Raw genomic sequence first — 10,955 nt, forward strand, 5'->3', positions numbered from 1 at the left:
ACACACAATCTGTAATTAAGCAGTGACATTTATGTGTCGTCTATCTCTCTTCCTCTTGCTGTCTTCCTGTCCAGAGCCAAGTTGGGAATGCCACAGTTCCTGAGTTTAGAAGCCCAGAGTTTACTGAGAATGCTGTTCAAACGAAACCCTTCAAACAGGCTAGGTATGATGGCTTATAGTTGATCTACCTGTCTGTCTGCCCATTCAGTCAATGATTCATTTTTAACATTTTGTGTTCGCTAGTTGAGTAACACTTGGTACGCTCTCATCATTTAGCTAAAATGTAGCCTGAAACAAGTGCGAAAACCCAAATGAAGCACTGCAAAAGCACTGCTGGTTGCACATACTCTGCTTGCACTTGTATGTCCCTGGAGGTAACAAAACCCACATTGAGTTAATTTTGAAACTACAGTACAGCCTGCTTGTGCGAGACAGAAGAAGACAGACCTTGCTGCGGCTCTTGAGACTGCAGGCTGTGCTTGCCTTGAGCGGCAAAAGAAAAAGCAGACCTACAAGCTCAAAACGTGTCGCAACACAGCACATTGTGAGCTTGTGTCAGCTAGTAAAAAACTAGCAGACCTTGCATAGAACCCTGTTGAACTCCGGTCATCTTAAGTATAATGGGTTCAATTTGTTAAAGGACGACTTCACCACTTTTCAACCCTCTTCATATAATTGGTCCTCACTAATGTTCATGATAAAATAGTAAAAAAAATAATAATCTACTCTGTCTGTGTCTCATAGGATGGATGTGGGCAGTTAAGAAACCAGTCTACCAGTGACATTATCGATGGGGAAAACAAGCTATTAGAAACTGCAAGCTTTCTATTCCTGAAAAGTTACCGTGCTATAATAGAAGCCATTGTTCTCGCGATAATGTAGATGGGTTTCTGAACCACCCACAGCCATCCTGAGAGACACATATTATACTTTTTTCTGTGCTATTTTATTGTGAACATTTAGGACCAATTATATGAAGATAGGTTGAAAAGTGGTCACCAACGCATGTGTTGTTCAGTCCTTAACGACACCACTTGACTGTAACATTACTACTGTACTTTAGTATGTAGAATTATTACTTACTCTGTGTGTGTGTGTGTGTGTGTGTGTGTGTGTGTGTGTGTGGGTGTGGGTGTGGGTGTAGGGGCTGGAGCTGACGGTGTGGAGGAGATCAAACGACATGCTTTCTTTTCTACTATTGACTGGAATGTAAGTACTGGTAATCTCTCCCTTTCTATCTCTGTTTGTTACGTTCTACACGCAAGTAACCTCAGTAATATAATATTTTAACTCTAAGATTCTGAGAGTCTGAGATTAACATTGAGGAGTGCCTTCTCAGCTGTGATGATAGACCCTAAGTAGGCTATTTGGCTTTATATTTTTATTGTCTATTTTATTTTCTTCATTAGACTATATGTAGAACAATCTGTGGTAGGAGTCCCAGCATTTTTCTGCTTGTATACTGTATGTATGAGTCAGTAAATACATCGTGACTACTAATTGAAGCCGAGGCCGAATTGCACGAAAGAGCCCTGACAGCACATGGTTGGTTCTACAGACTCCAAATTTCGCACGCAGATAGCTCAGACCTTTGCCTACGTTCTTAGCTATGCCTCGACCCGAACCGATATGCGGTTTTCCGGAACCAACGCGAAAGGTTCGGAATCTCCATATGTGGAGTCCTGACTACTAATTGAAGTCAATGGACGCGAATCCCAATTGGCCCGAATCGCATGAAAGAGCCATGACAGCACATGGTTGGTGCTACAGACTCCAAATTTCGCACGCAGATAGCTCAGACCTTTGCCTACGTTCTTAGCTAGGCCTCGACCCGACCCGATACACAGTTTTTCGGATCCGGCACGAAAGGTTTGGAATCTAGCAAGCGCTGACTCATTGTGACATCACTTCATAAAAGGCTCTGACATCACATACGCCACATGAGTCAACAAAAAATCTCTGTGAGTGTGTATGTATGTATGTATATATATGTATGTATGTATGTAATCCGCGTATCTTGAGAACCGTTCGTCCCACCAGCTTCAAATTCAGCGCGCGTGTTCCCTGCCGCAGCAGGTAGTGCAGTGCCCGGCCTCGACCCGACCCGATACGTGATTTTTCGGAACCCAGCGTAAAAAGTTTGGATTCTCCGTATGCAGAGCTGTTGTCTGACATCAGGGTCTTCCGGACCTGTGTCTGCAGAGATCTCCATATATGGGCATAAAATGGACGCAGACAGACAGAAACAGATATATCCATATATGGGCATAAATGGACTCAGGCAAACAGATGGTCAAAATGGATCCAATGACAACAGGTATCATGGGGTTTGCATTACACAGAATTCGGCACACGCGTTCCCCGCCGCAGCAGGGAGTGCAGTGCCCGGCCTCGACCTGACCTGATATGCGGTTATCCGGAACCAGTGCGAAAGGTCCGGAATCTCCGTATGCGGAGCTAATGTCTGACATTAGTGTTTTCCAGAAACGGCACTGTGTCTGCAGAGAGTGGGCATAAATGGACGCAGGCAGACAGATACAGATATCTACATATATGGGCATAAATGGACACAGGCAAACAGATGGTCAAAACAGGTTATGACAACAGGTATAATGGAGTTTGCATTAAAGGGTGGGGCATTCATTCCGTATTTACATCGTTCCCGAGTAGGCCGGTCCTCGACTAGACGCTCGGCCGACTGTCAGGCAGATACAGAGATCTCCATATATGGGCATAACTTGGACGCAGTCAGATATCTCCATATATGGGCATACATGGACACAGTCAAACAGATGATCAACACGGGTCCTATGACAACAGGTATAATGGGGATTGCATTAAAGGGCGAGGCATTCATTCTCTATTTACATTGTTCCCGAGTTGGCCAGGTCGCTGACTAGACGCTCGGCCGCCCTTTGGGCGGCCGAGCTTCTAGTCATCTTAATATGCAGCACATTTTTTGTTGTAATTCACTGTAGAAGGATTTTTGTTATTGAAGACTGAATATTCTCACAATAGGTTGACTAGTCCTAGTCTTATACCACTTTAAAAAATAGTGATTAGGCCCTAACATGTTACAGCACTTGTAAAAAATGTTATAGTCAGTCTTACGAAGCAGGAAGTTATCAATATCAGTTAAAAATCATCTCCAATTCTGAGTAATGGTGACGGCCCACGGTTGTCTGCCAACCCATCCGCTAGCCCACCCTCCCATTAGCCTATTTTAATATTTTAATGATTTTGATTGATTTGGGTCTTACATTTTTTTTTTGGTCTTAACCCTTTGCCGTCCGAAATAGAATGGTGGTTGGTAGATTAGCCGTGAAATTTCTATTATTGTATTGTGATCTGAGACATAATATTATGTTTATAAACATGAGCCCGCCGCCCCTCCTTCTTGGACAGCGCCGTTGTTTTTTCTTTTTTTCCCCCCCCAGGTCATTAGCTCACCGTGATTTTCTCGATCTCCGTTGGGATAAAGTGGTGGTTTTGGCCGAGCATCGATCTGATCCGCGCGCATAACGATCCATGCATATAGTCCAGGAGTGACTGAACAGTCGATGTGTCCACTTTGGATAGCCTAGCACCTAGCACTCCAGCTCTGCTAGTGCTAACGTCCAAACAACAAGTGGGTGGGAGGAAGGAAGGCTGAAGAAGGAGAGGCCATGAGAGTTACTTCTGTTTTCATGTCAGAGCAGCCACGAGCCACCGATGTTCCGGTTTTAATGACAAAGTCCGGGAAAGTACGGCGTGGCTGAGACTCCTTGCTGGGATGTGCGATATACTACGGTTTTAACATTAAGGGGCTCCCCGTGGCTTACAAAGTGTTAAAAAGGTCTTAAAGTCTTAAATTTGACTTCAAAATTGTGCAGGTACCCTGGTGGGTTCTTTCTCTCCATCTATCTGTCTGTATGTCTCTCCATCGCCCCCCCCCCCTTCTCTCTATCAGTAGTTCATTATGATGAAATGCGGCCAGCTAAATCTAATTCCCACAGCTTCTGTTGAGGATTCTCACCTCTAACAGACATTTGGCTCGCTGGCTACTGGCCGTCTACTTGTGTGTGTGTGTGTGTGTGTGTGTGTGCGTGTGCGTGTGCGTGTGTGTGGGTGTGTGTGAGTGAATGTCTGGGCTGTAGGCCAGCTCTCACTGTGTCTGTACTAATAGCCCTGCGTGAGTGTTTAAGAGGCAGCAGGACACTATTGGATGCTCAAAGCTGCGGAGTTAATCTGGGAGGACTGTTGGCTTCTCTCTCGCTCTCTCTCTCTCTCTCTCTCTCTCTCTCTCTCACACACACACACACACACACACACACACACACACACACACCACTTGCAGACAAAAACAACGCTGTTGGAGGGATTTTGGTTTGGTGTGTGTGTATGTCCTGAGGATTTGGGGTTTAGCGGCAGGTTAAGGGCAAACTAATGTACTGGAAATCTTTTTGAGTCTGGCTTTGCGTGTAGGTCCTTATGTCCGTATGCAGTACGAGACTAACGTCATAGAAAGACCGACATCACCACAGCTGATGTCACGGACAGAACGGCCCATACAAGGAGATATGCATGTGTGTCATGTTTGATACATGCTCACTTCGCACAGGTGTGATTTTAATATTCTGTACTTCATATAGTAAAACAAATGCGTGTGTGTGTGTGTGTGTGTGTGTGTGTGTGTGTGTGTGTGTGTGTGTGTGTGTGTGTGTGTGTGTGTGTCTGTGTCTGTGTCTGTGTCTGTGTCTGTGCGTGCGTGTCCAACAGAGGTTATTCAGGAGAGAACTCCAACCACCTTTTAAACCAGCTACAGGTAAACCTGACGACACGTTCTGCTTCGACCCAGAGTTCACCGCAAAGACACCTAAAGGTACGCACGCACGTGCACACACATACACACACACACACACACACGCGCGCACACACACTAGCGCCAAAACAACTGACAGTCCAGTAACCATGGTAACTACCATTCAGTGCTGGAAACATGGAAGTACATATTTGGTGCTTATGACTCTAGCCTAGAAGAGGCTTTTTTCTAACCAAGCCACTGAGAACCTCAAGCCTCTCGTGACTGAAGCCTCACACCTGCTAGTCAGTGTGTTGATATTTGGTAGCCGTGGATGTGTGCACAGGTTGCAGCGGGTCTGCAAGTGGGACACAAACAATTATGTTATACCTCACAACGCTTGTGAGCTTGTAGATCAGCCATTTGTGGTGAAGGGATTTGCTGTAAAAGTAAAGAAATATATGGTTAAGTTTACTAAGGTGTGTGTGTGTGTGTGTGTGTGTGTGTGTACAGACTCTCCAGGTATCCCTCCCAGTGCTAACGCCCACCAGCTTTTCAAAGGCTTCAGTTTTGTGGCTCCAACGCCTCTGGATGAAAACAAGAGCTCCCCTCTCAGCATACTACCCATAGTACAGGTAGACACACACACACACACACACACACCTCGTATCCTGTCGTGTCTAGTTGAACACATTGGTGTTGCCATGGCACTTCTTTAGCCTCACTGGAATGAATGCGAGAACAACTTTATATAACAAATACGATACAGCAAACTCGCCAGCTCCAAAGAATCTATCATAAAGAGAATGATAGCTAGCACTGTTCTTCTGTCCTTCAGCCACTTCTTCTTATTTTATTCTAAGAGGCAGGCACCGTGGTGCACGAAAAGGACGCGATTCTGTTCTAAACCTTTGTCAGTGTATAATCGTACGCTATTATGCGCTGATGAAGCCTTTTGCCACCTTCACACTGGTAGATACAAATGTACTCTCTGCCATTCATGGAGCCAGCGACATGAAGATACAAAGCCAGGTCTGGCGTTGGTAGCTGCTTCAAACTCTTACAAAGTTACAATCCTAGTTGAGCTGGATTCAACTGTAGCTATAAAACTATACTAAAACTAAACTATACCAAAACAGACATATCAATACAATATAAGACAAGTAAAGACATAGTACAGGAGATGGGAGATAATTACAGGTGTGTGTGTGTGTGTGTGTGTGTGTGTGTGTGTGTGTGTGTGTGTGTGTGTGTGTGTGTGTGTGTGTGTGTGTGTGTGTGTGTGTGTGTGTGTGTGTGTGTGTGTGTGTGTGTGTGTGTGTGTGTGTGTGTGTGTGTGTGTGTGTGTGTGTACATTTCAGGTGCATGGTGGTGCGTCTCAGTTCTCAGATCTGTATGAGCTGCAGGAAGACATCGGTGTGGGATCGTACTCAATCTGTAAACGCTGTGTACACAGAGTGTCTGCTGTAGAATACGCTGTCAAGGTAACACACACACACACACACACACACACACACACACTCACACGTACACGCACCAGACAAACATTCAAACCAAACCACACTGTACCATACAACCTTGCCTTTAGGCCTGGGGCGGTATGGACATTTTGTTACCGCGATTACCGTCTTCCCATTTACCGCCGGTACTGCGGTAATTACAGCACCCCCGTATCTATTAATTAAGGTTCGGCGATAAGCCAAAATATTGCAATCATCTTCCCAAAAGTCGCCTCTCCACAGTGGAGAGGCGACACAGCCTGACTGCCCGAGTTATACTTCTCCATACAGCACAGCGGGTCTGGCTTTCAAAGGAGCAGATCTACAAGCTCACAACACATCGCATCCGCGACGCGTTCTGAGCTTTTAGATCTGCACTGTCGGGTTACCATAGTAACGTAGGCTAGCTACTTGGGCTTTTCAGACACAAACAGCTGTGTGAACAAACCAGAAGAGGAAGGGTAGTCAGATCGTGTACAGTGATTCTGTAAACTCACGTCACGTCTCAACTCTCAAATCGCAGTGATTGAGTGCTGCTATATACAGGTTTTAGTTACAAGACTTGACAGAAAAGGTTATAAAATCGCCGACGCGCAGCCGGACGGGCCACAACGTGCGACGCGGTGGAAAAAGTAAAATAGTTTCATTTTCGGTTTTAGTCCACGCGGCCCGCGCTCCGCCAGTAATCCGTATGAATAAAAAAATATATGCCACAACACAAGGTATGTATTAACATCCTTGTGTCGAGTGGATTACAGAGGAAGTTTATGCTGCTCCGTCATAGAGTTGTGCTCCGTACTCTACTGCCCTGCCCTGTGCAGGTCTGTGTCTGAGTGACGTATGTGGCTTCCAACGTGTGGTACACGGGCCAGAGCAGAGCGGCATGGAGCGCATGCGGTCCTCGCTTCTCCCCCGTTTTAAAACTTGCTTGTTTTCCAATAAAAAATAGACCTTTTTTTGTCTTTTTACCGCGGTAAGCACAATGACACCGCGGTAGACCTCGGTATACCGCGGTACGGCGGTTACCGCCTCCAACCCTACTTGCCTTACAATATTAAGTTATTGCTTTTCCTGATGGAAAGTCTCGCCGTTTTGCTCTCATATAGAGAGTATGCAGGTTTGATTCCTGCCCCCGGCAATGTGTCGAAGTGTCCATGAGCCAGACACTTAACCTCTAACTCTAACATCATCTGGGAATGCCCATACTTTATTTATTTTATCCTTTATTAATATAGAACCAACCCATAGACTGTAAAAATGTGTACTTAGACAGAAATGTACAACCTCAGTATAAGCTGCCCGCTATGAAGTACATACAGTTACAGTATTTGTATACATGAGGTGCTTTGTTGATAGTGGTCAGTGACAGTACGTTGCCAGCAGAGGGCAGCAGAGACTCAATATCTCTGTATCTGACAAGTGTATCTTTTGAGCAGTAAAAAACACCTCAACTGAATGACATCATACATAACAGATGTGACACTAGAAACCAAATCAGTCATGATTCATTATCTATTTTCTCAGATTAAAAATGTACTGTGAAGCACTATTTAACAGCTGTTCTTTTGAAAAGAGTATTGTTAGGAAGTTGACGCTGTCTTGTGTGTGTCTTGTCAGATCATAGACAAAGGTAAGAGAGACCCATCCGAGGAGATTGAGATCTTGATGAGATACGGACAACATCCCAACATCATTACTCTGAAAGATGTGAGTTGTATCTTGTGTCTCTCAACATTTGTGTGTGTGTGTGTGTGTGTGTGTGTGTGTGTGTGTGTGTGTGTGTGTGTGTGTGTGTGTGTGTGTGTGTGTGTGTGTGTGTGTGTGTGTGTGTGTGTGTGTGTGTGAAAGAGCAGAGGATACAGGCACTCAATAATAAAAGGATATACAGTATAGCCTACGTGTGTGTGTGTGTGTGTGTGTGTGTGTGGGGGTGTGTGCAGTACAGTATATACTATATATTTAGGTGTCAGAAGTTGTTGTATTGTTGGAGTGCTTGGTTGATCAGTGATAATGATAACAATTTGTTCATGTACTGCTTTCTGTGTATATTCTCTTCATCTGTACATCGCCAAACGATTTGGAATTGCACTTATGTTCACACATAAGTGTGTTCACATATTATGGTTGGGTCGGGTGTTGCACTCTAAAAATAGCGGATCTACAAGCTACAAGCTTGCAAATCGTCTATTTTCAACATGCAAACAAGTAAAATCAGCAGTTACAACGCCACCAAGGCCTGACAAAATACTTTTTTGCCCACAAAATCAACTGTCCATTTAGTCGACTAAAACTAAAACGGTTCAGATGACTGAAATATGACTAAAACTAAATGAAACGCTATTCAAAAGACCATGACTAAAACTAAATCAAAATGTTACCACTGACATGTACAGTATGTACAGTACCTTATCATTTCCCATGTTCCAATTAGGGCTGGGACGATAATCGCTATCGTGAAACTATTCTCCGTCATGCGCTGGGATCAGTTCACCTTTTATTTGCCGAGCTGCATATCCGGTACCATTTAAACCCTCTAGAATTGGTAAAACGGACCTGTAAATCACGTTTTCTTTCTTAACTAGTTCAGTGCCAAACGACTTTCAGATCAACTATCTCACTATGGACTTCCCTGCCAAACGACTTAAATCGACTTTTACTTAGAAAAAAAATAGAAAAAAAAATGTTTTTTTATTTATTTATTTATTTTATTTTTATTTTTTTGACCCCATTAAATCTAGTAAACATGATTTCAATCGCGATTTTGTATGTTCCACCCCCCATACAACCCCATCTTTCATACAGGGCAGCCATCTTTGCTTACATAACATGTAAAACATAATGGCTATTTTCTCAAGAATGCCTGAACGGATTTCCAATCTGATTTTTTTGTTTGAAAGCTGTGAACAGCCTGCACAAACATGGTGCATAATCTGTGCATGGGCATGCATGATCTGTGCACTATAAATTACATTGAAGTCTATGGAGATTTATGGCAATATGAGCCAAAAAGCCCATATTTAATTGGCAGGGAGCGAGTTAACTCATACACTCATCACTCAACACTAAATCTCTTTCCCAAAAATCCTTCGAACTACAAAAAACTATCCCACCGTCATGCGCTGGGATCAGTTCACCTTTTATTTGCAGAGCTGCATATCCGGTAAACCCTTTATAATTGGTAAAACGGACCTGTAAATAAAGTTTTTTTTTTCACTCTCTACTAAATCTGCTATTTTTGGCAAATATTCCACCCCAGGATAATGGATGTTGGGGATATTTTATCGTAAATCACAATTTCTTTGGTTCCAACGGTTGTGTTGTGCCTGTTCCTCCCAGGTGTACGACGAGGGCAGGTATGTGTACCTGGTGACAGAGCTGATGAAGGGAGGAGAGCTGCTGGATAAGATCCTCAGGCAGAAGTTCTTCTCAGAGCGAGAGGCCAGCGCTGTCCTCTACACCATCACCAAGACCGTAGACTACCTGCATTGTCAAGGGGTACGAAGCACTGTCTGTGTGATCAGTGTTGGATTACAATCTTAGGCCCTGTTTAGACAACGGCAACAACGGCGTTATCGGGGATTGAAAACGCAACAACAACGTGAAACGCCCTTCCGGAGTGGAAATCTTGGAAACCGCTCTGCCTGCCTTGCGTCTCCATGTTTTAATCACTGTTGTTTCTGTATAAACGCAAACATAAAGTCAGAGTGCAACGGCACTTTGTCGTTTTCTATTCTGATCGTTGGCGTTTAAACATGGCCTTAGTTTGAAATACAATTTACAGTCAATATTGAGCTACTTATTCTCTCTCTCTCTCTCTCTCTTTCTCTTTCTCTCTCTCTCTCACACACACACACTTACCCATTTTTTTCCCTCTCTCCCTCCCTTTTTGCCCTTACTCAATGCCCTTCTCCTCCTTCACTTGTTCTCTCCTTCTGTTATCTCCCTCCCTTTCTCTCTCTCTCTCCCTCCCTGTCTCGTTCTCCCTCATTTCCCTCCCTCCCTCTCTCTCCTTCTCTCCCTCTTTCTCCCTCTCTCCCTCCCCCTCTCCCTCTCTCTCTCTGTGTAGGTGGTCCACAGGGACCTGAAGCCCAGTAACATCCTCTACATGGAGGACTCGGGGAACCCGGACTCCATCAGGATCTGTGACTTTGGTTTTGCCAAGCAGCTCCGGGGAGGCAACGGCCTCCTGCTCACGCCGTGCTACACCGCTAACTTTGTAGCTCCAGAGGTGAGACGGGGAGAGAGAGAGAGAGAGACAGTCACACAACAGATGGAGGGAGACAGGTGGACAGATGGATGGGTAGATGGTGGCTAGAGGAGATGCAAGGTTGAGACGTGGAAGAATGTGAGAATCAGTTTAGGACACAAAAGGACGTTTTATGGTAATTTTATCCAGTTCGAGGGATGCTTGTTTTTACAAATATATGTTCTGTGGATGTATTGAATGCATACGTGTTCTGTTGTTTAATAACACAAGGAGAAGGAATGTAGGAATACAAAGAAACGACGGAAGGAAGAGATGATAATAACAACTCTGTGCGTGCGTGTGTGTGTCCGTGTAGGTACTAATGCGACAAGGATACGATGCAGCCTGTGATATATGGAGTCTGGGAGTTCTGTTATACACAATGCTTGCAGGGTAAGAGACCGTAGAATGTTTAGGTAATGATGTGTCA

The 10,955-nt window shown here is 44.4% G+C and overlaps 1 protein-coding gene across 2 annotated transcripts in view; it reads left to right on the forward strand.

Moving 5' to 3' along the window:
* The window catches only part of rps6kal (ribosomal protein S6 kinase a, like), a 33,383-nt gene that overhangs the window by 19,332 nt on the left and 3,096 nt on the right, over positions 1–10,955 (forward strand). Inside the window, exons 11-19 of one of the 2 annotated variants that reach the window (XR_013962937.1) lie at positions 75–163; positions 1,145–1,209; positions 4,759–4,861; positions 5,294–5,415; positions 6,142–6,264; positions 7,897–7,986; positions 9,616–9,774; positions 10,346–10,661; positions 10,842–10,918. Coding sequence is in view for 1 of the 2 variants with exons in the window: in XM_080746464.1 (XP_080602590.1) it covers positions 75–163; positions 1,145–1,209; positions 4,759–4,861; positions 5,294–5,415; positions 6,142–6,264; positions 7,897–7,986; positions 9,616–9,774; positions 10,346–10,507; positions 10,842–10,918 (990 nt within the window). In the remaining variant the exon portion in view is untranslated. The remainder of the gene's footprint in view (positions 1–74; positions 164–1,144; positions 1,210–4,758; positions 4,862–5,293; positions 5,416–6,141; positions 6,265–7,896; positions 7,987–9,615; positions 9,775–10,345; positions 10,662–10,841; positions 10,919–10,955) is intronic. The other variant, XM_080746464.1, reaches the window with a different exon arrangement.

Source organism: Nannobrachium achirus (assembly GCF_963921795.1).
Source record: "Nannobrachium achirus genome assembly, chromosome: 17".
NCBI lineage: Eukaryota > Metazoa > Chordata > Actinopteri > Myctophiformes > Myctophidae > Nannobrachium > Nannobrachium achirus.